The 27,915-nt window shown below is 34.7% G+C and overlaps 3 protein-coding genes across 3 annotated transcripts; 2 read left to right on the forward strand and 1 right to left on the reverse strand.

The window, feature by feature from the left end:
* Positions 1-2,497: 2,497 nt before the first annotated feature.
* On the forward strand, positions 2,498-4,954 carry LOC105974078 (Octicosapeptide/Phox/Bem1p family protein). Its single transcript, XM_012999138.2, has 2 exons — positions 2,498-3,335; positions 3,784-4,954. The coding sequence occupies exons 1-2, from the start codon at positions 2,566-2,568 to the stop codon at positions 4,556-4,558; spliced, it is 1,545 nt and encodes a 514-aa protein (XP_012854592.2). The 5' UTR covers positions 2,498-2,565; the 3' UTR covers positions 4,559-4,954.
* Positions 4,955-5,381: 427 nt separating this feature from the next.
* PMI2 (PLASTID MOVEMENT IMPAIRED protein (DUF827)) lies at positions 5,382-7,859 on the reverse strand. Its single transcript, XM_012999127.2, has 3 exons — positions 7,602-7,859; positions 7,344-7,506; positions 5,382-7,254 (listed from the first exon to the last, which is right to left on the reverse strand). The coding sequence occupies exons 2-3, from the start codon at positions 7,485-7,487 to the stop codon at positions 5,554-5,556; spliced, it is 1,845 nt and encodes a 614-aa protein (XP_012854581.1). The 5' UTR covers positions 7,488-7,506; positions 7,602-7,859; the 3' UTR covers positions 5,382-5,553.
* A 2,048-nt stretch (positions 7,860-9,907) lies between these two features.
* LOC105974087 (HEAT repeat-containing protein) lies at positions 9,908-18,498 on the forward strand. Its single transcript, XM_012999149.2, has 20 exons — positions 9,908-10,446; positions 11,543-11,695; positions 11,902-12,083; positions 12,719-12,826; positions 13,519-13,689; positions 13,772-14,296; positions 14,378-14,452; positions 14,592-14,720; positions 14,798-14,872; positions 14,954-15,163; positions 15,365-15,517; positions 15,607-15,812; positions 15,946-16,063; positions 16,182-16,314; positions 16,464-16,659; positions 16,746-16,851; positions 16,955-17,095; positions 17,179-17,302; positions 17,446-17,559; positions 17,893-18,498. The coding sequence occupies exons 1-20, from the start codon at positions 10,248-10,250 to the stop codon at positions 18,261-18,263; spliced, it is 3,489 nt and encodes a 1,162-aa protein (XP_012854603.2). The 5' UTR covers positions 9,908-10,247; the 3' UTR covers positions 18,264-18,498.
* The last annotated feature ends 9,417 nt before the right edge of the window (positions 18,499-27,915 follow it).

Genomic DNA, 27,915 nt, shown 5'->3' on the forward strand with positions numbered 1-27,915 from the left:
AACTCTATATCTGTAAATAACACCAACACAATTCACCAAAAACAAACATCCATTATACTATTGATTGAACACAAAATTAGCCTTCAGTATAAGAATTCAACCAAAAACTCCAAGTAAGAAAAATGAGATTCGAGAATTGGGTTCCAAAAAAAAAAAATCAGAGAAGAACAACAACAACAATAAAACAATGTTATTAGCGGTGGTTTCTATTGAAATCTCATACGCAATATGAACCCTAGCGCCGCTGCATAGTCTCGTCATTCTCCCAGGCGAAAATCCTAACGCCGTCCTTGACGAGAGAATTCCAGGGTGAAGACCTCCTCCTTTTCGCGGCGGTGGAGGGAGCAACGCCGTTGAGAAGAGAGCAGACGGCGACACAAAGATGGAAGAGGGTTGGAGGTGGTGGCGGCGGTGGCGCAGAAATGGAAGAAGTTGGAGGCGACCGTTTGTAGAGAGAAAACAGAGAGGAGAATAAGAGAAATAGAGAGAACGTGAAATAGGTTTTGTTATTTTAAATATAACATAGAAGGGCAAATTAGATATATTAGTCATGTGAAAATACAATATTAATTAAAAAAAAATTATTTAATATAAGGTGGGGGGTTCTCACTAATAATGAAAATGAGGTTATATCCACCTTAATATAAGTAAATGAGTTGGGGTTTTTTTCACTAATTATCCCTTTTTAATATTATCATTTTATTTTATTTATTTCTATAATATTTTATATTATTATACATTATTTAAATAAAAATAATAAAAAAATAAAATAATGAAAAAGTGGTCACAAGTAGGTTCGTGAGCTCACTAAGACCAGTTCGAGCTCGGTTCGTCAGAAAGCTCGAGCTCGAAAAACTCGACTCCAAGTTTGAGCTTTTTCCGAGCTGGCTCATCAAGTTCACGAAATGGCTGCACAATTTGACACACATCTATGACAATTTGTATGTATAAAATAGGTGCAAAACTTCCTTCTCACATATGTTTCTTTCGTCGACAAAGAGTTTTACTCCGATCTCCTGCAACAACGGGGCATCCGGTGGAAAACTTTCCGGCGCTCAAACTAGAACGAAAGACTAATTGAGAGAAAGTAGAAGTAGAAGTAATTGTCAAGATGCTGAACTGAAAAAACCTCATTTACTGGTTAATATAAGGATAAAGCAAATTATAGCCTTAATTAATCTTAATAGTTTATTTTGAACCAATTAATCTTAATAGTTAATACTGACATACGGCCTGGTCACTTCATATTAGATACATCATTGACCAAATCCATAAGCAAATTGAACTAGATTTGCCCCTTTTCCCAAGAAAATGATGTGAACACGTCACCACAACTACGTGGCGGTGAGCTTAGCTGTCAAGTTGGTCATATATTAATGGGTTAATTAACCAGTATGAAGAGTTAATTAATAATTAGTACAGTACTAGTACAAAAAAATGTTAATTAGTGCAACATTAACTGTTAATAATATTAAAGTCTCACTCGGTCACTGCCACAAACCAATGCACCAGCTGTATCCAGATAAACTGCACCGCTTTTCCACTACTACCCTTTTTCACCATTTTTTATATAGTTTTATTCTATCCGACACTGGATAAAATACGCACACTAGTTCTTCGTTATTCATAGAACACACACACATGCACTTAAATAGATGTATTTAGATCAACGGTAAAAAGGCATTCAATATAACATTCACTGAACGTCATATGGATTTTCTCTTTATCCAAATTAATATTCCGTTGTGTTTTTTGTTCAAATTCAAATCAACTAGCCCAAGAGGGCGACAAATATGTTAAAAGTCAATTGCATATACGAAGTAGGCAGAGCCCAAAATTAGGCTTCGGTCCAATTAGACCAATCCCTAAACTTCACTTAAAGATAATTATTTAAAATTGAAAGAATAGTAACAAATTCTCACACCTTCATTCATAAATAACTTAACCACATTTATCGTTATAAGAAGGTATATTTACTCTCATATACTTAATTTTTTTTGAGAGGATATACCTAATTTCTGAAAAACATTAAATTATATTAACTTGTGATATTTGACATGACCGTCTCGGAGTGTAATCGTCGGAGAAATCCTGACATTTCACCTAGTGTTATACTGTGTTGTAGATGTTGGCCAACATGTAATCTCCTTTCGGTTAAATTACACGAATATTACTTTCATTCTCAGATTTATAGATTTGAAAAAAAATGCAATTTAAAAGAAAAAATTATATAAAAAAAAAATGAATCAGAGAGGAAGTGAAAATGTTTTTAAATCTAAAAATACATATTCGTTGTGAAAAAATAGCAAAAAAAAAAAAAGAAAAATAATTGTGACAAATTATGAATATATTCAATTCAAATTTATTCTACTTTTGAAGTTGCCATAAATAATATTTAATTGTAGTAGAATAATCTTTATTTGGGCCCACCCAATCTGAGCTGTAAGCATGATGTAAGCGTAATTACCGCGCCACGCATGACGCTCCAGCTATAACCACGGAGTATTATTAAAACCTCACTCTCCCCCACTTTCTCTCTCTACTCTCTCTCTCTTAACCCCTGAGATGGAGCCATTACCACCGCCACCCTCCGCCACTCCTACCCCCACGGCCATCTCCCCTCGCCCGCCGATTCCCCCTTGCAAGCTCCGTCTGATGTGCAGCTACGGCGGCCACATAGTCCCCCGCCCCCACGACAAGTCTCTCTTCTACGCCGGCGGAGAGACTCGCATCGTCGCCGTGGACCGCCGCACCGCCGCCGCGTCCCTATCCGCACTCTCCGCCCACCTATCCCGCGCCATCTTCCAGAACCGTCCGTTCAATCTCAAGTACCAGCTCCCGGACGAAGACCTCGACTCCCTAATCTCCGTAATCGCCGACGAGGATCTCGCCATCATGCTGGAAGAGCACGATCGAATTACTCCGGCGGCACGAATCAGGTTGTTCCTCTTCCCCGTCAAGCCCGAGTCCGTCGGTTCCGCCCTGCTCGATCCGAAATCGGAGTCCTGGTTTTGCGACGCTTTGAAAGGTACGCGGATGCTGCAGAAGGGACAGTCCGCCGATTGTGGTCTGTTGATGGAAATCGGGTCGGATTTGGATACTCCGGTGGAGAGTGGGGATAACAGTGCCGGATCCGAGGGTAAATTGGGGGCTGAGTCGTTAATTTTGGAAACGAGTTCCTCATTCGGTTCGATTAGTTCGTCGTTTTCGATGTCTAATTCGTCGCCCATGCCCATTGGCATTGTCAATTTCGACGAGAAGGGATTGAATTTGAATTCGAATTCGAATTTGCTTGACGTAAAGATCAAGGTGCCATCATCAGCCTCTGTTGAAAGGTGTGCAATTGTTTTAAAAAAAAAATACCTATTCCCCCAATTCCAATTGCAATTTGTAGTTAATAACAAGCACAATTTGATAGCCAAGGTGATTTTTATTATGCATACTTTCTTTCAAGAAGATTTCTTACTGTGGACTTTTTTGATGTTGAGATCAGAGAAATCTGGATATTTCGTTGTGGTTGATTTTTTCTACACTTATGGCATAACACAATTGATATAGGATCACTTAAGTTACGAGGTAGAAGTAAATTCAACATGATCATATTTTACAAAATTTTAGTCATCTGAAAAATTATTTTTATCTTTGAATTTGCTGGAGAGTTGGGAGTATCCAATGTAATTCACTTCACTAGGATAGTGTAGTGGACTAATTAATCTTCTCTGACACCACATCATTGCAAAAAACGAGAAGCTGATCATTGAGCTGGTTGTTTATTGTTCGCAGTGAAATTAGTGTCGGAACTGTAGCCGCTGCACCTAAAACTGGGATTTTCCAAGAACCGCTAATCCAAGTCGATCCAGACCAATCAACAGAATACCCTGTTTCCGATCCTTCATTTAGTGTTATGAATCAGAAAACATCTCAGGTACTTGGATATCCTCTATCTCAGCTACCAGATGGAAACAAGCAACAACTCGAATCACAGTTCATTCAAGGGGGTCTGCAGTATGTACATCAATACGCGGGTCCCATGCCAATCTCGCCATACTATCCCATGTATCAAATGCCGATGCACCACCACCCACAGCATATTTCAGGCACACCAAATCAGCAATATCCCGTATATTTTATGCCTGTTCGACCGACTCAGTATCATAATATGCCGATGCCCTCTATCTCCTATGATGCAAATCATGCTAATGCATCAAGTCGACCCCCTTTGCATCCTCTGTCTCCAGTTATTGCTCAAACCGTGGACCATAAAGAGGTATTTGTAGGCCAAATAGCTGAATCAGGCAAAAAATTAGTTACTATGATACCTTTTAATCAAGATCAGCTAGTTGTGGGGCCCACGGAGGACCATATTGCCTCGGAACAGGTTACAAATGCTTCGGTGCTCTCTGCTGTTCAGGGCGGTGAATTTGACGAAGATATTGCATACAACCTAATATACAAAAGTCAGCCTTCACCGCCTTTATTGCCTTCTCAGTACCAAATGACGACAAAGGGAACACCCATGCTTTCAGAACCTTCAGTGCAGCTATTGCATCCTCAATGATTCCACTGAACGAGGATAAACTATTGTTGGTGTTCTCTCTTTCTCTCTCCGGTTTTTTAATGTTGGTCTGGAGTTGAAAAGCACTACGGATGAGCTTTTCAATTCTTGGTGGTGTCACTCTATGGAGGAGTGATCAAGATCTTGAGATTGATTGGTGAAAAATATGACGAAAGTATTAAGTCAATATTTTCGTTGTATTTTGAAGTTTGATTTAGTGAGATATATACATATAAGGTGTAGAAGTCAACTCGACTTTTTATACAATTTATTTATTCATTTGTTTTTTCCTCTACATTTTTTCTCTATGTTATCTTATGTACTGTTATACAAATGTACCAAGTTATGTGAAAACTGTGTCCAGTGAGAGAGCATAATGTTAATGATTTGTTACAATTATTTCTTAAGGCTGACTATTTGCCTTTTTTCTGTTATATTATACTTAAAGATTCTGGTTATGCAGTCTCAAAATTGAGTCATATAGTTTGAATTTACCGTTCGCATTCAGTGGAATCTATGTTTCAATGGTAGTTCTTGATTCTTGCGCGAAATTGGCATCAGAGATAATGCCTTTTCTCTTTTGATTTTGGCTTTGAGTCAGAATTTGCTTGTTTCCATGGTCTCTCTCACTCCCCTGGTTTCATATGACTTGCCGATAAGCACACAATCGATTTGACGTGCATCCGTACAAAACATCGGATTAACTGTAAGTCACTTTTTCGATTTAACTAACATGCAGCACTTGTCTCCGCAGTAATCCTCTAAACATGCGCGATTTACCAGCAAAGTATGAAGATCTTGCAATTGGACGAGGTACAACATATACTTACAAAAACATGGTTATTTATACTTTGCAACTCACTATTTTTTGTTGCTGAATATTGCAAACACGCAGTGTCGATTTTTTTCCAATCAAATTGAAAAAATGAAAAAACAATTTACAATCAACGAAAAAATTGACATTCTCACTGAACAAGAAATGATTTTGCACACAGGTTTTATACATTCTCCTCGACGCTCTTCCCACTGAAGAACTTTGCCAAATTGGGCATCACCTTCTTTCTCCTCCTCACAGTGAAAGAAGCCGATTTAGGAGTACCGACACCAACTGGAGATGCAGTGGATCTTCGACCATTCCCTCTTCTTGATGGTGCCGTTTTCTTAACGCTTCTACTCACGGCTTTGCTAGTAAGTGCATTCTCCATGTTCGTTTTTTCAGGTTCCGTTTTTAGCCTCCAGTTCTCAAAGCCGTCACCCTCGTCTATTTTCTTCTCATTTTGCTGAACAACCTCAACTCTCATCTCTCTACTTTCTCGTCGCAGGAGCTCGGATTTCATCTGTATCTCTCTCTCGCTCGCCTTTAAAGCTTCGACCCAAGCCCGAGCCGCTGCGACTTTCTTGTCCGCGATTTCCTGGGCCCCACCCGCATGCCCTCTCAGGTACTCGTACTCGAATTTGGAAATAGTTATTGTCGGGCTAGGCCTAGAAGCCGAAGCTCTGTTTCTCACCGTCTTTTCTATAACCGATTTAAGATTCTCCAGCGCTGTTGCTTCTGATGATTTGACCGCTTTCAGATCTTGCAGGGCGAGTTGTAATTGTTCGTCGGCCAAGTCTGTTTCGGTTTCTATTCTCTGTATGTCTGCTTTGATGACTGCAGTTTCTTCGCTGATGATGGACCGTTCTTTCTTGGCTGATTCGGCTTCTGATTTCAGCTGCTCCAGTGTGAGCTTTAGATTTGAGAAAATTGATTTCGATTTCTCCTCTGCTTCGGATGTTGCTTCGAGTTTTGATTTTGCTCTCATGAGCTTCGAGTTGAGATTCTGAATGTTCGTTTCTGTTTTCACTTCTCTCTTCCTTAGTTTAGCTGTTTGATGGGCTACGTGCCTGAGCTCGTTCCTCACAACATCCATCGACGCCATAAACTGGAAGCTTTCTTCTTTAATCGAAGCCAATTCCTTCCTTTTCGCCTCCAACTCTTCCGTTACGGGATCTGACAAAGACTCGCCCGTGTATTTCACAATTTCGTTTCTTTCCACTCCCTTGACCATTTCCTTGACTTGCTTCAGTTCACTCTCTAACATATCAACATCCGACGTTGTAATAGCGAGTTTTGTCTCCAGCTCTTTCACGTACTCGATTTCTTGAACAATGCTCTCTTTTTTCTTCATAGCTTCCTCTACTGCAGCAGAGTGTATCTTCGCCTTTTCTCTTCTCTCAGCTTCAATTTCTTCATACTCTTTAATGGCCTCGATTCGTGCCAACTCAACCAGCACATGCTCTTCGTTGATTTCTTCGAGCTCCTTATCGAGCGCTTCGACTGAATTCAAATCCAACTCTGTTTTCGACAAAGAGGAGTCTATATCTTTCTCCGCCCGTTTCTTTTCTTCCAAAACAGAAGCCATATCCAGCTTAAGCTTGCTGAGTTCTCGTTTTATCGACTCCAATTCTTTCAGCACTTTCGCGCAGTGAGAATTTCCATCGACCCATTCTTCTTCTTCCTCCATTCTCTTTTTACCCTGTGCTTTCGCTCGTGAATTTGATTCTTCGATTCTCAGAGTTAGATCTTTCACCGTCTTCTTCGCAGACGATAGCTCGGATTTCGCCTCGGCTGTCGATAATTCTGCAAGTTTGATGCTCTCGTTCAAGTGGCCGGTATCTCTCTTTACCTGATGAAGCTCTCTTGTCTTCGTGTAAGGCTTCTGCAGAAAAAAAAAAGGTACAGTGATTCTTTTCAGTTAATGAAACAGAGCATTGTCTAAATCTTTTTCAAGAAATGAAAATTAATTACCTCGGGATTGTAATTTGTCTGGAATCTGTTCTTGATTGTGGGGTTGTTGTTGTTGTTGTTGTCTTCAAGAATCTTCTGTCCGAATGAACTTATAGCTGCTTTAACTGTACCGGATTTCCTCTCACCCAACTTGCTTCTATCCATGATATCCCTCTTTACCAAACTTTTCGGTTTTTTTTTTTTTAATATATTTATTATTAATATGAAATTGTTTGAAAAGAAATTAAATTTGAAATGAAGAACTGAAATTTGACATACCTGAAAATTTAAGCAGGAAATTTTGTGGTGTGTCTGAATACCAGATCCTCCAAGTTTTATGAAGTGTGATTTTGTAGTAGAGGGAAAGACAGATATAGTGGTGGTGATTGGCTGTTATTGGTTGCATCACCAGCCGTTGGAATTTTCCCTAGTGGACCCCACTTGCAAACTAATACTCTCTCTCTCTCTCTCTCTCTAGTTTTTATTTATTTATTTTATTTATTTAAATAAATAACATTGTATCTCTATTTGGAAGGTAAGATAAAGAGTGAATTCCAACTACCAAATTTATCCAAAAAAAAAAAGTTGTGTTCAATCCCATCTTTTTTATCACCGGGTTTTATCTTTAATGAGTGTCTTGATTGGGTTCCTTTTCTTCTTTTAATCCCTGTCGACGAAGGGTGGAAATCGAAACAATTTTTTCGATTCGCCGATTTTGATTTCAATCTTTTTTTTTTTCATTTTGATTTATGAAATTTCATTTTTTTAGTTTTTTGAATTGAAAATAGAATTATATGTGTGATCTGGAATTCTTTATTCGATTTTAATTTACGAAAATAATTCCAAAAATCCAATGTTTCGAAAATTTTATCTGTAATGTCAATATTTTCATGTATTATACGTGGATATATATATATATATATATATATATATATATATATATATATATATATATATATATATATATATATATATATATATATATATATATATATATATTATTTTATTTTTCAAAACAATTTTTTTCTTGTGGATTTCGATTTGTGAATGAGTATTGCATGCAACACAACAAGAGAATGACAAATATATGTTATTTTGTCACGTGAAGCACAAACACAATAATCCTTTTGTGATTGGATATTATTTACCAAATTACCAATGCATGAATCCAAAGGTTGTGTCTATGCCACGTGACTGAATTCTTAACCATTCGCCACAAGAATACGCCTTGTCCTAGTTGGGACGGTGATCCATGATTTTAATCCTACATTTTCACCCATGTGGAAATTGGATCTATTGAATTGAAATTAGGATTTTTGAAGGACTATTAATTTTTATGAAGAGAAAAAATTAATTCTAATTTCGTTTTTTTTTTAAATTGAAGAATTGGAAAAGAAAAAAAAAATCGGAAATTAGGATAAAGGTTGCTCCAAATTATATTTAGTACACATATAACTTATAATACAAGATACATAATATTGATATTATAAATATAATTTCCAAAAAAACCGGGTTGGAAATTAGAATTTCATATATATCAACTCCGTTCAATGTTTTTTCTTTTTTTGAAAACTTTGAAAAATCAAAATTTTGAAACTCTAAGTGAAAAATATTGTTTTAAAAAAAAAAGGATTTGTAGTTGCCAAAATCGGAAATTTCATTCCAATTCAATACATAGTTGTGAGATTTATTACGGGTTGCATCGAATGTTGAACAAAATAAGTGGCAAAACCTCCTTTCATTCGAGGAGTGGAAGTCAACAAATCGCCATTTTGCGATCTGCAAAATTGCTCGCTATTTTTGAGATCTTTCAATTTAGTTGTGGGGAAACCTTACCCTGAACATAACGGGGGAAGAAGATATTCGAAGAGGTAATGAACGTCTACTTCTTCGACGTGCTCCGTTTCACTTAAATAAACCGAGGGTTTATTATAAACCGATATATAATAAAGATAAATATTTTTTCTCCAAAGTCACAATAACTAATTCCATGTTCAAAATTATCAGAACTTAAAAATTCATTCCAAAATTTGTGAAAATTCGATCCGATCAACCAGACTTTCATCCCTGTGATGAATGATATTCTAAATTATTTTAGGGTAAATTACAACCACCACCTGAGGTATGGTCAATTTACGAAAAAACCCCTCTTGTTTGGATAATTACATCTACTCCCTCAACTATGATTTTTTCTTACACCTCCACCCTTGTAGTGTTAAATTCAACATAATCAGCTAGATTCGTGGAATGTGCTCTAGTTTGTATTCGTTTTGTGTGAAAATACAATTTCTGATGAACCACAATCTGATATATACAAACCAAAAAACACATCTTATGATCATCTTGCTTCAAAATGTAGTGTTTCGAATGGGATAAAACGAGTACAAAAGTGATAATATTTCGTATAATCTCGAAAATTCCAGTAAATTTGAAACCGCAGGGGTTATTGTAATTACCCAAACAAGATGGGGTTTTCGTAATATGACCATACCTCAGGGGTTGTTGTAATTTACCTATTATTTTATTGAAGTTGGAGCTTAATTTCCCTTATAACTTGCTTAAATTGTAGATCTAATATTCTTTCCAGAACATAAAATCAAAAGATTGAACACCACTATTGCAACACTTCGCGCAGTACCTGACCACACTTCCTCCTGTTTCATATAAAGTCCCAAAACACTCTTTCCCCATTTTTTATGCTATTAAAAAAGACAAATAAATAAATAAAATAAAAAATAGAAAAAAAAAGGAAAATTGAAAATTCTGAAACTGAGCTCTGACCAAATTCCGTACCCTCAATTTCTCAACAGATCTCACCTTGAGCTCAGCACCGGAAAAAAAATGTGGCGGGATTCGCCACAGGCGTAGCGTAGGATTTAAGCCGACACGGCGGCGTTTCGAATTGAGGCCGGCGAGTTCCTAAAAATGGACGTCGAGAGATCGTCGCTCTGCAATTGCGTGGTTAATTTCTTACTGGAGGAGAATTACTTGTTATCGGCGTTCGAGCTTCTCCACGAGCTCCTCGACGATGGCCGCGACAATCAGGCTATTCGCCTCAAACAATTCTTCTCCGATCCGACTCATTTTCCTCCCGATCAGATCTCCCGCTTCAACTCTCTACGAGGTTATTCTCTATGCATGAAACTAGTGTCGGTGCGGGTGTTTAATCGTTTATTTTGTTGTTTCTGCTGTGCATTTTTATTCGGTGGGTGAAATTGTGGTGCAATTTGCGGTATTATAGGCTTCGTCTGAATTTGTTTTGTTGTGAGCTGTTTTAACTTGTTCCATTTGAGTTTTTCAGTGACTCTGCGATTTTTTTTGTCAACTTTGTCACTTGCAACTAATCCAAGAGATTGAAACAGAACTCTCTGATTCTGTTTTTGCTGATCAGTTTACTGTATAATGTGTTGAAGCTTTCCGTATTAACCGTGTGGATAATATTTCACAGAACATAGAATCTGAAAAATAGTGAAATACTGTCTTATAAATCCTTCCTGTTGTTAGACAGTATCATATACTGATTAGTATTGCAGTTTAGATCGAATTAGACATTAGTTAATGTGAATGATCTAAAAAATCGGATTTCTAATTGTCAAATTCATCGTGTAGGGGATGATATGTGAAATAGTGGAAGGTTATTGGAATGTATCATTGATTAAATTATGAGTATTATCGAAGCCCCTAAACTTATAATATCAGAGTTGTGAATTTGTGCATATTGCATCAAACACAGTTCTAATGTATCAGAATTGTGAATTTGTTAATATAGAATTTTAGGTGCTGATGTATTTTTTTCTCCGTATAACTTTTATTTGATAACAAATAATTGAAGGCAGTTTCCATTACTGGCTGATATCTTTTCTTTGCATATTTAGTATCTGCAACCAGTTTTTCTAGAAAGTAGTTAAAAGTGATAAATGAGGAAAGTTTCATTTTAATTCTCGCTGACCTCTCCATCTATTCTGGATCACTGTTAAAAATTGTTTAATGATTAGGGGAAACAATAACTATTCATAAATAAAGTGTAACACCTTAGAGGCGATTGTCCTCTAAACATTTATAAAGGCAATTATCTTCATTTTACATCACAAAACATAATGCAATTGGTGCTCATCTGTATATTTCACTTTGTAGTAAGGTCCGATTTCATGTTTTATCGGAGGTTCATTCGCAAGGAATGTAAACTTATTTCCTATCTCTTGTATTCTTTATGGGAACAGTGGCAGACCCTCAGAGTCTGTTTGAAGAAAAGGAATCTTTGGAAGAGAAATTGGCTGTCCGTGAATATGAGCTGCGTTTAGCTCAGGAAGACATTCTCAACCTCAAGGCTGAGCTGCTTAAGAAAACCGAGAGCAATGTCGAAGAATCAACTGGTAATGTTTTCAACTGTATTTACATGGTATTCGACATAATATAACATTGTGCACATAAGAAAACTAGCTTCATTTTCCTTTCAGTTTCTGTGAAATGAATATTGAGTTAGATTATCAACGCAGCAACTATATTTTGTAAATTTGTTGTATCTAATGGTAAAATGTGCAGCCATTCCTGTTGTTTTCTCATGAATTTCTTTGTTCAGGGCTAAATGCTGTTACCAATGCAAATAATGGACCAGTTGTTCAACCTTTAAAGCGGGAGGACATATCTTTTTCGGATTTGGGTCCTCTGAAGGACAATGAACGATTGGATATCAACTGTGCAGTGAAGGAGTATCTACTACTAGCAGGATACCGTTTAACTGCAATGACATTTTATGAGGAGGTACTTCAATGGAAGTCTCTCAATTAATTTCTTATTATTGGTTTCAAGTGACTTTTGTAGTCTGTTTTGTATACAGCCTCCCCGGAGAGGTTGTGTCTGATTTTCTAATGGCTTTCCAGAACCAAATGTAATCAGGTGCATTCTTGTTGGTAATTAGCAGTGAAAGAATTCTCCTTTTCTTAGAAAAATGAAATGAAATGAAATGAAATGTAATTTGGACTAGTACTGATCCCTCCAAATATTAAGGAGTAGCGAATAAGATCACATAAATCACTGAACTTTACTTTTTCAGCAAGTACGAGACTTGAGATAGAATACTGATTCCTAGTATACGGGGCATTTTTTTTCTTAATGATGGTTTCAAGTATCCTAAGTTAAATCCGTAGTACTTTCTATTTCGTAGTCTTGGTGGACTGTTAATCATCAAGCAGATAAGTCAGTATGTGGTGGGGTCCATTCTTCTTGCAGTCATCAATATGATCAAATAATTCACAAAATGGCCTAGTTAGTTTTTAAGAAAAAGATTAGTTTAGAAAAATATATCTTGTCCTTTATTTCCTTTTCATTAGCTGTTTCACTTATATATGCTTATAGATATATATCCACTAAATAACCTTATGTTACCTGTACAACAGGTCACTGACCAGAACTTGGATGTATGGGAAAATTCATCTGCATGTGTACCAGATGCGTTGCGACATTACTATTACCAATTTCTTTCTTCCACTGCAGAAGCCGCTGAGGTACTTCCTGAATTGTAACGGGGTTGTGAATTTATTACCTGTTACTTAACCTGCAAAATAGATGAACCAGATAAAAATAAATAAACTGATGCAATTTGTATCCATGTCCCATGATTGAATATCAAATGTCCATTCTACTTTCTTGATTTTTTCTGAGTTCTGCCCGACTTGTCTATGACCCTCTTCTTATATATCCCAAAAAATAAATAATATCTTGTTTACAAACAGTCTACAATTATATAACTCACATCCATTGACAATCAACTTTTAATTTTGAAGAGTTGAAGTTTTCGATTGTTAGATCCTGAAAACGATGAAAGAAAAACTTGATCTTATTAAATTTTCTCTGTTACTTTTACTATCATGGATTATCATGTTTTTTTTTTTTTTTTTATCAAGATATTAGCAAACATGTTTGATGGATCGCCAATGATACCGGATTTAAAATCGTATTGTGGTCGGAAAGGGTTTGAGAGTAGTTAGAGAGTATTGTTTTATTTAATCTGATCTTGTAAGAACCATGATGAAACAGCGGCATTTAATCATGTCAATTATATATGTGATGTATTTCTGAGTTTCTGTTTTTTTCTAATGAGTACCTGAGAAACTTGTTGGTGGATGGAAATTTTCTTTGCTTGTCAACAATATTTTTTTCTTGAATTCTCATGTTGGTATTTTTCCTTATGCTGCAGGAGAAAATAGCAATGCAGCGGCAAAATGAGTCTTTATTAAAAGAAACTGACAGACTGAAAAGTAACGGACAATCCTTGATTAAAAGCAAAGAAATCTCAGAAGCACAAGTCATTGCACTGACAAGATCTTTGGAGGTGCTTCAGAAAGATATTAAGGACAAAGAAAAGATGGTTATTATCTAATCAGATCCTCTGTGATGTTTGTGTTTTTCTTCAATTTATTTATAAAATTTAATGTAAGAATGTCTTTCAGGTCCAAGGTTTGAAGAAGACATTAGAAAGCGAAAGAAAAAATCTAAATGATTGTAGAGCTGAAATAACTTCACTGAAAATGCATATTGAAGGTTCTCGATCTGGAAAAATTGTTTTTCCAACAGATTCTGCACTTGTGCAAGAAAATGGGGATATAAGAGATCTTTCAGAGGAAGTGGATATGTTGAAAGCCAAAACTAGTGAGTCAGTGAAGAGAGAGGAAGGGAATGAAGGGGAAATAGACGAAGTTGAAGAGTCACAAGTAAATGATGATGCATCGTCATTAGTTGTTGGTTCATTGGCCGATCTAGTGACTGCAGATTCTGGGATCATGGAGAAACAGCTTTCCAGTGATACAACCAGCATATCTGAGAAAGTGCCAGAAGACTTGCTAACTTCTTTGAGTGTAATTGGGTTTGCTGTGAGTGAGAATCTTTACAAGGACAATGGAAAACCTTCTCCAGATTCTGATAGCCTAATTATAAAGTCGGACATTCTTAATGCTGAGTTAAATACTGAAAAGATGGTAAGTTCTTGAGACTTTTTTTCCCTCTTCTCTTTCTTTTCTTCATCGGGCTAACATTGAAAAATATTTTATACTTGTCAGGGTGTCGGAACAATTCAGATACTTTCAGATGCACTTCCTAAAATTGTACCTTATGTTCTAATCAATCATCGAGAGGTTTGACAATCTATTGGGCAGTGTATTACTTCAAAAGCTTTAATTACTAGGCTAAAAGTCAATTCATCAGTATATCTGTATATTTACTTCTGGATTTTTTTTTCTTTTCATGAATTTTATTGGAGTTCATCTCTTGTAGGAGCTCCTTCCTCTAATTATGTGTGCAATTGAGCGCCATCCTGATGGTGCCACTCGAGATTCATTAACCCACACATTGTTTAATCTAATAAAGCGCCCAGATGAAAAGCAGAGACGAATTATAATGGATGTAAGACCCTAAAATTGAAGCAGTTTCAGTTTACTAAGTTTGCACTTCGCGCTCATGAATCCGTTTGATCATTTCAGGCTTGTGTAACTCTTGCAAAAAATGTAGGAGAGTTGAGAACAGAAACAGAATTGCTGCCCCAGTGTTGGGAACAAGTAAGAAGGATCCAACTCGTTTTTTTTCTTTGGTTTAAGGAGCCAGATATTTCGTCTGAATGATGGCTTTATTACTTGTAGGTTAATCACATGTACGAGGAGCGTAGGCTGCTTGTTGCTCAATCATGCGGCGAGCTTGCAGAATTCGTCAGGCCGGAGATACGCGATTCACTTATATTGTCCATTGTGCAGCAGCTCATTGAGGATTCTGCTACAGTTGTGAGGGAGGCTGCTGCTCATAACCTGGCTTTGTTGCTCGCTCTCTTCCCAAATACGGACAAATATTTCAAGGTCAGCCTCATTATACATGCTTCGAGGCAATCACGGAGAAGATATCTGACTTGACAGTTGGCTACAATGTAAGCTCCGTGATCTAGAGAATGGAGCATTTCCCATGATTAAAATATGACCTGCCTGAAATAAAATTAAAAACATAAATAAAATAAAAACAAAATAATTATTTCACCAAAACTTTCTCTTGTTTTTTGATAGGTTGAGGAGATGATGTTTCAATTGGTTTGTGATCCCTCTGGTGTAGTCGGTGAAACTACAATGAAGGATTTGATTCCTGCTCTATTGAATTGGGGAAACAAGTTGGATCATATTCTACAAGTTCTGCTCTCACATGTCGTGGGGTCTGTTCAGGTATTGTACTGCATACGTTTTGCCATTACGATTTTTCTGTTAGTCGATTTCATGCTTCCGATGTTTATCTGATATATTGTCTCTTCCAGCGTTGTCCACCCCTTTCAGGGGTTGAAGGTTCCGTTGAGTCACATCTTCATGTTTTAGGTGAAAGAGAACGTTGGAATGTTGATGTTCTTTTGCGTCTGCTTGCTGCACTGCTTTCATTTGTGCACCAGAAAGCTGTTGAGACTTGTCCATTTTCCTCGTTAGACTCTACTCGAATACCTCTGTCGTTGCTTGAACAATATGCAGGGTAAGGTTTGCTACTCAGTGCTTCTCCAATATCTTCTTCCTCTATGGGCTTTTATGTGAATCAAAGTTCTGTTGTTAGTTCTGCAATGTTAGTGGTTGGCTTTAGTAGTTACAGAGTAACATTAATTGCGCAGGGAGGATATGGAATGGCCTGCCTTTGAGTGGTTGCACATTGAGTGCTTCCCTACTTTGATTCAATTGTCCTCTTTATTGCCTCAGAAGGAAGACAATTTAAGAAACCGTGTAACAAAGGTATATTTTTTTTTTTTGCTTTAGTCTTCACAGAATGCCCATGATTCCTTGTCTCACTGTCTTTAGTTTTTTTTTTTTCGTTTGTTAAATATTTGAAGTTTTGGACTATGAAATGCAGTTTTTGCTAGCGGTGGCTGACCTATTTGGGGAAGCATATTTGACACACATCATGCTGCCGGTGTTTTCAGTAGCTGTCGGAGAAAATGCTGATTTCAAATTCTTCCCATTCAAAGCCCAGTCAAAGATTCGAGGCAATGAATCTCTAAAAAACTTATACTTTCATTTATTAGTGCTTGCTGCAATTTTTCCTATAATGAAGCAATGAGTCTTTAAATGTTTCTTCTTGGTTATTGAGTAATTGCTGCTATTTGTCTTAGAAGTATCGTGTTTCTGTTTTCAGGTTTGAGGCCTCAATCTATAGTGGCTCAGAGGCTTGCTACAATGTGTGTCCTTCCACTTCTCCTAGCAGGCATATTAGGACACCCAAGCAAGCGTGAGAACTTGATGGAATACTTGAGGAATCTGCTGATTCAAAATGCTGGACAGGACAGTCAGTCAGCAAAACATGAGATTATTGGTTGCGTCCGCTTTATATGGTTAATTTCTGCAGAAACAATTTCAAATTACTCCGCAATAATTGATTATTCTTCCTTTCTTGATTTGTGGAACTTCTGTGGTGCAGTACATACGAGGAAAACCACAACATTATATTTAACATCCTGTGGGAAATGATTGCGAGTTCTGATGTAAATTTGCAAATCAACGCTGCCAACATTCTGAAAGTCATCGTGAGGCTTTTTCTTTTTTTTTTTTCTTTTTCAATTTGTGAAAGATATGTCATTTTGTTTTAATTTGTTGCTGGCCTCAGAATTATATGATACTTGTATGTAGGTACCATATGTTGATGCAAAGGTTGCCTCAGCTCACGTTTTACCCGCTCTCGTGACTCTTGGCTCTGACCAAAACCTGAACGTAAAATACGCAAGCATCGATGCTTTTGGTGCTATAGCTCAACATTTTAAGAATGAAATGGTATATATTTATCGAATAATGTTTGTGCTGACATTATTATGCAGCAGTTTTGGTGCAATTGACTGACTAAAGTTTATTTCTAGATCGTTGACAAGATACGCATTCAGATGGATGCCTTTCTCGAAGATGGATCGCATGAAGCTACAATTGCTGTGGTTCGGGCATTGTTGGTAGCTGTGCCACATACAACCGATAAGCTGCGAGATTATATCCTTCACACTTAATCTTGGGCAGATTGTCTATTTTCCTTTTTCAATAACGAGTAGTATTTTCGTTGTGCTCATTTATCTCGAGCACATTAATTCTATTTTCCTTTTCAATGTGCATGATTTTCCCTTAACTTTTCGCACATCTCATGTCGAAGATTTTTCATTTCACTTCATCGGCATCCCCAAGTGATATAACACGTCGGAGAGAAAGAGCTAATGCTTTCTGTGAATCAATTCGTGCACTTGACGCAACAGGTCTGCTTCTTAAGCTTCCTTAATCACTTTCTTATTCCCTCTATATATTAAACTGTTAAACATGCAAAATATGTAAAAGAAAAACGTGCATTCAGTCATACATCCATTTAACATAGGTTATTCGTTTTTTCGTTCATATGCAGAGGCTAATTTCATTCAGGCATATGTCTACTCATCTGTATACTCTTTGAAATTCCCTTAATTTTTCTCATAACTTTCACAGTTGACGAAAAATGCATTTCCACGTGCCATTTATTCCCCGAAAAATTGCAATTTTTTTCTGTTTAAATCTGGTTTTAAATTATTGATAAATTAAAATATCTATTTTCACAGACCTTCCAGCATCCAGCGTAAGAGATTTCCTCCTCCCAGCAATTCAAAATCTATTGAAAGACAGCGATGCACTCGATCCAGCTCACAAAGAAGCACTAGAAATAATATTAAAAGAAAGATCGGGTGGAGCATTTGATGCTATTAGTAAGGTGATGGGTGCCCATCTCGGAATTGCCTCTTCGGTTAGCAGCTTTTTCGGTGAAAGGAAAAAGGAGAGCGGAGATTCACCTTCAGAGGCGGTTGTTTCCCCCAAAGCCGCTGCACAACCGCCAGTGGAGGACACCAGATTTAGACGGATAATGAGGGGCGGCTTCTCTGATATGCTCCGTGGCAGAAATAAGAGCAGTGAGGAAGTTCAACCAAGTGAATGATTGAACCGAGAGTTTTTGTTTTCGTCCCAAAAAAAAAACACGAAAAACCACCATACGTATAACGCACTATTTATTTTTTTTCCCTCCATAAAAATATTTGAATGTTCGGTTTTGTTTATTAGATAATGTGTATTAGTCTTTTATTTTACCAATAATTACCATGTGCCGATTAATTATCAAGAGAGAGCTTATATTTCATCCATTACAATTTCAAATAAAGCATCACTTCAAAGAATTCTTTTTGTTTTACATTATAATTTTAGATTTCCAATAATGCATTTATTATAATTTTCTCAATTTTGCCCTTATGCTCCTAATTAATGGAGATACAATTATTAAATAGAGAAATAATATAAGAAATAATCATTAACGTTAACTAGAATAATTATTAACTTAACTAGAAATAATTTTATACATAGGTTTACCTTAATTAGGGATTTCGAGTTATATAAGGATTACTTACTCCTAATTAAAATCTGTTAAGGAAAATTTCAATTTAAACCAGAATTTTCAGTTTTAATTCCAAATAGGATTTGACCTCTTCGTATTATATTAGTATAAATAAGCCCCCTAGGCCCTAATATTTAAGAATTTATATTATTCAACGAGATTAATTATCAGAGAGAATTAATTAACATGGAGAACATAGCCAATCATCTTCAGACACGTGAAGAGAAAAACCCTACTGCAGAATTACATAAACCACCAGTTGAACCAAAAGATCAGCAGCAGCAGCAGCAGCAGCCGATTATATCGAAAAGCAAGAACAACAATCCGGTGACGATAAAACGACAGCCCGCTAACAGTAATCTCCGTGACAGCAGCAAAGGGCCAGCTGTCACCTTTGGCGGCAGCGATTACGGGAAGCAGTTGTTTGATGATGTGAAGAAGGAGCAAGCGTACAATAGACAGAGCACGTGGGGAACTCCAGGGGGGCACGTGGGGGCAACTCTTAGAAGTAATAATAATACTTATTTTCCGACGCCGAAAGATGATCAGAGTACTTCTTCCGATCCTCTGCCGTATTCATTCGGTAAACGGGTTGTGTTTTCTAAGTCGGATCTTGATTTGGACTTCTTTGATAATTGATTATTTAGTTATATACTTATATAAGTGTAGCTTTTGGTAGAAAAAGAGAATCTTTTTTTTTTTTGCAGACATTGATGCCTATATTGACCTACGTCTGTTCGTGGGGTTTTTTTTTCTTGAATATACATATGATTTTTTTCTAGGGTTTTTCTTCGATATATTATTTGATCGAGGGTTTTGTTTATTTAATATATTCCCGTAATGTTGGTCACTTGGTCTTAATAAAATAGAAAATAAATAATGTAAATTTTCCAACATAAAGGAAACAACAGTAAAAGAATATAATGAAAAATTGAAAATTAAACCAAGGTCTCGGTATGGGGTTCGGGGGCAGTGTCCCCGCCTCCGAAAAATAATATAGGACCCTTTTTTTTTCTTTAAAAAACAAAAAAATAGGAAAAGCAAAAGGAAAAGAAAATTTTTGAGGGCCTCTTTTTGCATTAATTTGAAATTTGGGTGGACTAAATAATAAAAATATGTGGACTAAATAAATATACATATATAATATGAAGGACTCTTTTACAATTTAGGGGGGCATGAGTCCGCCAGTGGACGCACCGTGTTATTCGCGGTTTGCAATGGCCAATGCCCATAGCAAACGAAATTGCAACTCCCATTACCAGTTAGAAAAATATAACAAAAATAAGTGACCAAATTTAAATTTCAGAAACCATAAATCTGGGGTTCAAATGAAATTTTCTAAAACTTCAATTTTCTTTTCTGATCACCCCTGAAGCCGAATTACAGCTTCGATCGAGACACAATTTTTTTCTTTGTCTGTGGCAGGCGGCTAACAGTGGTGACAACGGCGGCGCAGCCGCAATCCCACTCTAGATTTCCTGCCATTGCAAAAAAATACACACGATAATCCAAGAAACACTCACTAAACACTATACTATAGAGAGGTGTTTATATAATAATGCAGACTAGTGTTCAATTATTTTCAGTTCATTCTACAAATTGGCCATGCATAAGCTAAAATTTTGTACCATGTAGGGCCGATTCTGAGGGGAGACGTTCGATTTTTTCGAAAATTTAAGGCCCCCCAAATATTTTAATATACACTTCATATATTAATTAGTACTTATTTTTTTTAAAATTTATAGTATGTAATATTTTGGAACATCTCAATTCTCTAATATATATATATATATATATATATATATATATATATATATATATATATATATATATATATATATATATATATATATATATATATATATATGAATGTTTCCACCATGAGATCATGTGTTATAAACTTATATGAGATACCCCTTCAAATTGCGACATGTATCCCAGCAAAAAAACCTATTTTTTCTTCATTTATGTATTGTCGCAAATACCCTTTGTACAATAATTATTTTAAAAAAATCGGCAATTATAAATTATTAATGAAATGTCAATTTTACCCTCTCTATTTTAATGCAATTTTAAATCTATATTTATTGCTGAATTAAAATTTATAAAATCAATTATAACATTATTCATAAAAATCATTAAACCACCCATCCAAAATTGGGCCAACCTGAATTCAAACTTGTGACCATCTGAAAACATAGAGAATACTTACCATTAAGACACAACACATAATTGACAATAAACTAACAATACGGATATATATCACAAAGCTAAAATTTATAATGGTTATAAAACTTATATAATTAATGTTAAATAAATTATTAATTCTCATATAATTATTATTATATATTAATAATATCCCATACTAACAAATCTTTATATAATATATTTTAAAAATCTAAGGAAATGCTGATATCAACTCGTGTAATTTAAAAATGAATTTCAAAAGAATTTGAAGTTTGAATTGAATCGTAAATTGTAAGATTTAATTAAATCGTAATATTTGAATCAATTAAACTCATGTGTTTTCAATTCAAAAACAATATTCAAAGATTTGATCGATTAAGCTCAACTCATTTCAATTCGTAGACAATATTCAAATATTTGAATCGGTTAAACTCAATAATTTACAATAGCGTATTAATCAGACTATGTATAGTTAAAGTTAAGTATCTTTTTTTATTGAATATTATCATAAAAAATAATAAAATTTAATTCGTAAAAATCGTAAGATTTAATCGGTTCATGGTTAGATTAAATCTTACGATTTACGATTTGATTCTTACGATTTTACGAATTAAATTATTATTTTTTTTGTTAAAATTGAATTAAAAGGATAGTAGACTTTAATTATAAATAGTTAACTCGATTAATACATTCTTGTCAGTGGTTGAACTTAATCGATTCAAAATTTTGAATAAAATTTACAAATTGAAAGGATTTGCGCTTAATTGATTCAAATCATACGCTTTAATTAATCTTATGATTTGATTCTTACGTAATTTAGGAATTATTTTTTTATGATAAAATTGAATTAAAAATGTATTACACTTTAATTAATAATAGTTAATTTGATTAAGACGTTCTTGTCAATATACAGTTGAGCGCGCTAATTAATTGATTCAAATATTTGAATAATGTTTACAAATTGAAAGAACTTGAGCTTAATTGGTTCAATTATTACGCTTTGATAAAATATTATGATTTTACGATTAGGTTCTTACATGTGTTAGGAATTAAATTTATTATATTTTATGACAAAATTAAATTAAAAAGATATTAGACATTACTTATAAATAGTTAAATCAATTATGTAACACGTTATGTCAATAGTTATATTAAGCAACCGATTCAAATATTTGAATAATGTTTACTAATTGAAAGGATTTGAACTTAATCGATTCAAATCTTACTATTTGATTAAATTAAATATTAAAATAAAATTCACAATATAGTATTTGTAGTATATAATTTTATTTTAAAGTGATAAAACTACTAATTGGAATGGGTTATAAATTTTTCTTCTTCTAAATAAATATATTATTTTATTTTTTATTTGGATTTGTCACACTATCGATTTAATAACATAAGTGATTTTGAATTAAGTTATGCATTTTTTAATATATTTAATTGAGCATTCTTTACATTTTTAAATGGTGGAGTTTATTAATAATTCTAATATTATATAATTAATGATAGATGTTTGGCGTATTGAACTCCAATTCTTTATATTTTTCAAACTTTATTATATTAAATTTGTTAATAATTTATTTAATATCATTTAATAATAATGAATGTTGCAATTAATATTTTAATTAACAGTATTTATACAATTATGGTTAAATATATCAAAATAAGTTAATGTGCTTGGATGGTTAGGAGTGATGAATGTATTAAGATGTCCCAAGTTCTATCCCTAATGAATGCATTTTTTTCGATTATTTATCAAATAAAACTCGGTCACAATGAATTTAAATTAATTATTTAATTAAAATACAGTAGGGGGTAAATTAGACAATTCAATGTTAATCAATTTTATATTAATTTAATAAAAAAAATAATCGAAGGATAATTTGGTAAAGTACTTCATATTTTAGAACATAGGGCATGTTATTTTCCAAGGGTCCAGATTTAATTTTGATTAATGGTGATTAATACATATTTCATATAAGTTTAGAACACAAGTGGTCTCACCCTAGAAAGACCATATATATATATATATATATATATATATATATATATATATATATATATATATATATATATATATATATATATATATATATATATATATATATAAAAGAAAAGATGGACAGAAAATTATGAATAATTTGCTTCTTATTTTGCTTCTATCCCTAATGAATGCATTTTTTCCGATTATTTATCAAATAAAACTCAGTTACAATGAATTTAAATTAATTATTTAATTAAAATATAGTAGGGGGTAAATTAGACAATTCAATGTTAATCAATTTTATATTAATTTAATAAAAAGAATAATCGAAGGATAATTTGGTAAAGTACTTCATTTTTTAGAACATAGGGCATGTTATTTTCCTAGGGTCCAGATTTAATCTTGATTAATGGTGATTAATACATATATCATATAAGTCTAGAACACATGTGGTCTCACCCTAGAAAGACCATATATATATATATATATATATATATATATATATATATATATATATATATATATATATATATATATATATATATATATATATATATATATATATATATATATATATATATATATATATATAAAAGAAAAGATGGACAGAAAATTATGAATAACATTTATATATACAAACAAAAAAAAAATGATGCGAGAGGAGGAGGGAAGAGAGGGAGGAAAGTAGCTGTTAAGGGGAGGGAGGCAGCTGGGAATTCTTGAGATGGTCGACAGATCCGGAAGGAATATCGGAATTTGTGGAAGTAGAGGAGGAGGAGCGGCGGAGCAGGTGGAGGAAAGATGCGGTGGGAAGCGACGCTGGCGGAAGAGGCGGTGGGCGGCGTCCGAGGCGGCGGTGGGAGTGGACCCCGAACGAGGCGGCGGTGGCGAGCGGCAGCTGCGGGCGACCAAGGAGGAGCAAGTTAGAGAGCGAGGCGGCGGCGGGAGTGGACCCCGAACGAGGCGGCGGTGGCGAGCGGCAGCAGCGGGCGACCAAGGAGGAGCAAGTTAGAGAGCTGGTGGAAACGACCACTACAACAAAAATCACTTATTGGGACACCGAAAAAATGCCCCAATATATACTCTATTGAGGCACCTATACATTTAGGGGCAAATAAAATAAATGCCGCGTAGTTGTGTGTCGCAATAGGCCATGCGACATTTATTATATGCCCCTAAAAGGAATTCTTTTGGAGACACTTATATATGTCCAAATAGAGTATTTTTGAGGCACAAATATATGCCTCGTAAATGTCTCATTTATGTTGCAGCAAAAATGTGTTGGGACATTTGTTATACAGTAGAGACATTTAGGAATATAATGTCTCTAAAAGATAATAATAGGATATTTATTATTGTCACTATATATACTTTTAGGAACATTTTTAATATCTTATAAAATTGTCTTCGGACACATTTTAAATTGATTTTTTTTAATTATTTATAAATATCCAAATATATAATATAGGATGTTTGAAATTCCTATTAAATATCCTAATTATGATTATTTTCATACAAGATCTTCAATCTACATGTATAATTTAAACCCTGCAAATATATAGAAATTAAACATACATACAACAAATAAAATTTAAATATCACAAAGTTTCAATGACATTTGATAAATAAATGCATAAATATTACTAATACTAATTCCCGAGAAAACAACCAATGTACTAGATCAAAAAATGATTCTTAAAGCATAAAACTCAGTCTTTGAAGATACCGTAAGTTCTCTAGTAAAAGTAGTGTGAGACCAGATCTTTAACAAAATTAATTGAGTACTCGAACAAATTACGGACTCATAAATATATTATGATACAACTTCATCGTACTCTTGCTTGCATCAACAATGGAATTCATCATCTAAAGCAACCTGCATATAAACAAATATACATTAATCGACGAGAAGTGCAATATGATTTTATTAGAACAACATAACTTCTAACACAAAGATGTTCTTTCTTTGTTTCTTCAGCCCAGTTCAGCCATACAAAAATTAAAATAAAACTAGCAACCAACATAAAAATATTAGCATGTCATGGTTGAGTTGAATGGATAGAGTTCAGCTAGTCAACCTGATTTATGATTTTGTTTGCTTCTATACGATTTCAGTTGAATTTAAATTAGACAGTAAACAAAAGAAGATAACAAGTTACAGAAGGTACGTGGGGACAAAAATGAACATACCAATGATAAGGGCCAAGCAACTGGTACTCCAATAGCATCTCCAATGAGTTCAATATGATTATGAGCGAAAACAAATCTCGCATCTTTCTTCACCGGATATTGAATGACAACTTGACAAAAGTCAGACCCCAAATCTATACCATTCACTCTAATATGGGTTGCAACTATTTCATTTACATTTGCAAGACTTTTCAAAATAACATATGAACCACTCCGCGCACAAGATTTAATACTTAGTGCATCAAATATATTTAACGATTATGTATCTCGTAACAAATTATCTATTTTATTTTGTTACCTTGATACACTTTGAAAGTGAACTTGGTCCAACTGAATGCTGCTCGCGTGGAACTAATAAGGAGGCACTTTGGATAGTGGATTGAATATACGAGGTGAAACCTAAGAGGAGGAAGATTATTATGCAGCCAACCCTGCCACCAGGGTCTTCCCGACGCGCCGCCACAAGCCGGTGATGCGAGAAGGCAATTCTGAAAAACTGCTCTCGGATTTTCTGCACAGTCCGGCGAAAAAATTCGACATAAATCAACTGGTGATCGGATGGACGTCAAATTTTGACAGAAGCTTCAACCCTCATACATATACAATCTTCCAAAAGGAATTGTCCATACACTAAATAACCATGGAGATATTGAAGTCGGAGCAATGCTGTAATTTCAGATCAGCAAACAGGTTGGATCAGTAGGAGTGGGAAGAGCAGCTAGCCATCTTCTCGAGTCTTCGTTCGATTCACGCTTCAAGGGTAAAATATCGTTTTCCCTAATTAATATACATGTATTAATTAATTTATATTAATTGAGATTAATGTATGTTAATTGATTATTGAATCACATGAATCTATATGTTCGATTATGTGTTTATGTGAATCGTTCATTGAGCATGTTTATTATTTGTTTTAATTTCGCGAGCATGCTATGATGATTTAATTTATGCTATTTAAATTAATTATATATGCGAGCATGTTTGTCGGTGATTGGAAGCGAAAAGGTACGCAATTAATTGTTATTTATTGTGAACGTGCTTGTTTATATAAACTAGTTTATATAAATAAAATAAGATTTTGGTTTTCCGCTGCGTACACGTGCCCGATCCCCAACAACTCTACCACCCCGGCAAAGCAAATGTGGTTGTCGACGCACTTAGCCGCAAATCGATCAACACTCTCCTAGTCCAACCTAACTTGCGCAATAACCTCGAATCCAATCCAAACTTCCAAATCTCTGAAGAAGGTCTCGTCCGATTCCAAAATCGCATTTACGTACCCGACGACCCAAATGTTCGCCGACTGATCTTAACCGAAGCTCACCAAACCACGTACACTTGCCACCCCGGAGAAACAAAGATGTACCAAGATCTCAAAAAGCTCTACTGGTGGCCGCCTGAAATGAAGAAAGACGTGACCAGATTCGTCGCCGAATGCCTAGTATGCCAACAAGTCAAAGCGGAACATCAAAGGCCCGGAGGTCTACTTCAATCAAACCTAATTCCGGAATGGAAATGGATAAAATCTTTTTGTCAGCTAGTAAATCTCTTGTACAAAGTTTCATGCAAAGGGATAAAATTACTGCGTTTGTTTTCCTCTACGAGTTTATTTATTTTCCTCTATAAATCGCTTACGCTTTTGGTATTTTTTCTGCACGTGATATTATATGTTCTTTAATTTGTTTCCTCAAATTATTTTATTTTATTCCTTTTATTTAATTAAATTTTATTTAATTAATTTAATTTAATTACCAGCTGTATTGTTCCTTGTTTTTACACTATATTTATTATGTAATTAAATTACAAACAGTCGAAATTTTTAGAATGCCCACGTGGATTTAAATAATTTGGTATAAAATACAATTTTATCTTGATCATCTAATTAAATTAAAGTGTGATTACACAAATTCATCTTGTGCAAATGTACTTAGTTGTACACTAATGCAGAATTAAAGATTAATTACTAACACAAATATATATAATACAATATAATATAATGTAATAATACATCGAAGGAGCAGGAAAAAAAAAACACAAATATTACAATCATCCAAATGTTCAGAATTAATAATTATACAAAACATATAGAAAATGCAATATATATATATATATATATATATATATATATATATATATATATATATATATATATATATATATATATATATATATATATATATATATATATGAGGTGATCGTAAGTCCGTAACGATTGTTTGAATAAGCTATGGCAGCAAGACATTCGTAATAAATGTTTCAAGAAATTGACTATGTGATATAGTGGAATAATACGATTATATTAGCATTTGGAATCTTGTTAAGTGATGAATATGTTTATACACTACAAGAAAGTTCGCATTTGGCTACAACAAATTTCGTTGTGGAAAGTATATAATTTTGTTGCTAATTCCATTCGCAACGAAAATAAGTCGTTGCTAGCTTCGTTGTCTTTCATTTGTTACGGAAAGTTCGGGGCAACGAAATAAAAGTTGTTGCCAATACATTTAGTTTGCGCAACGAATTCATGTTGTTGGCAAATATTTTTCGTTGCCTATACATTTAGAATGCACAATGAATATATTTTGTTGGCAATTATATATCGTTGCCAATGTTATTGTATACATGACGAATTTATTTTCGTCGCCAAGAGTATACACAACGAATTTATTTTCGTTGCCAACAATTTATTTCATTGCAAAACATATGATCCGGATTTTTATCGAACCCGACCCACATCCGCCAACCCGACCCACATCCACCACAACCACCGACCCGGCCTTTGGACCGCCGAGCCACTCGAAATAGGAATAGTTGGGTCGAACTCACAACCGGCTCAAC

This window comes from Erythranthe guttata, chromosome 8 (genome assembly GCF_056151865.1).
Source record: "Erythranthe guttata isolate IM_541 chromosome 8, IM_541, whole genome shotgun sequence".
Classification (NCBI taxonomy): Eukaryota; Viridiplantae; Streptophyta; class Magnoliopsida; order Lamiales; family Phrymaceae; genus Erythranthe; species Erythranthe guttata.

Coding starts and splice junctions, on each gene's coding strand:
- LOC105974078 (XM_012999138.2), top strand. CDS start 2,566: ATGGAGCCATTACCACCGCCACCCTCCGCCACTCCTACCCCCACGGCC. Junction 3,336..3,783: donor TCATCAGCCTCTGTTGAAAG/GTGTGCAATTGT, acceptor TATTGTTCGCAG/TGAAATTAGTGTCGGAACTG.
- PMI2 (XM_012999127.2), bottom strand. CDS start 7,487: ATGGATAGAAGCAAGTTGGGTGAGAGGAAATCCGGTACAGTTAAAGCA. Junction 7,255..7,343: donor AGACAAATTACAATCCCGAG/GTAATTAATTTT, acceptor TTTTTTCTGCAG/AAGCCTTACACGAAGACAAG.
- LOC105974087 (XM_012999149.2), top strand. CDS start 10,248: ATGGACGTCGAGAGATCGTCGCTCTGCAATTGCGTGGTTAATTTCTTA. Junction 14,297..14,377: donor AGTTAAATACTGAAAAGATG/GTAAGTTCTTGA, acceptor TATACTTGTCAG/GGTGTCGGAACAATTCAGAT. Junction 16,660..16,745: donor GGTTGCGTCCGCTTTATATG/GTTAATTTCTGC, acceptor TCTGTGGTGCAG/TACATACGAGGAAAACCACA.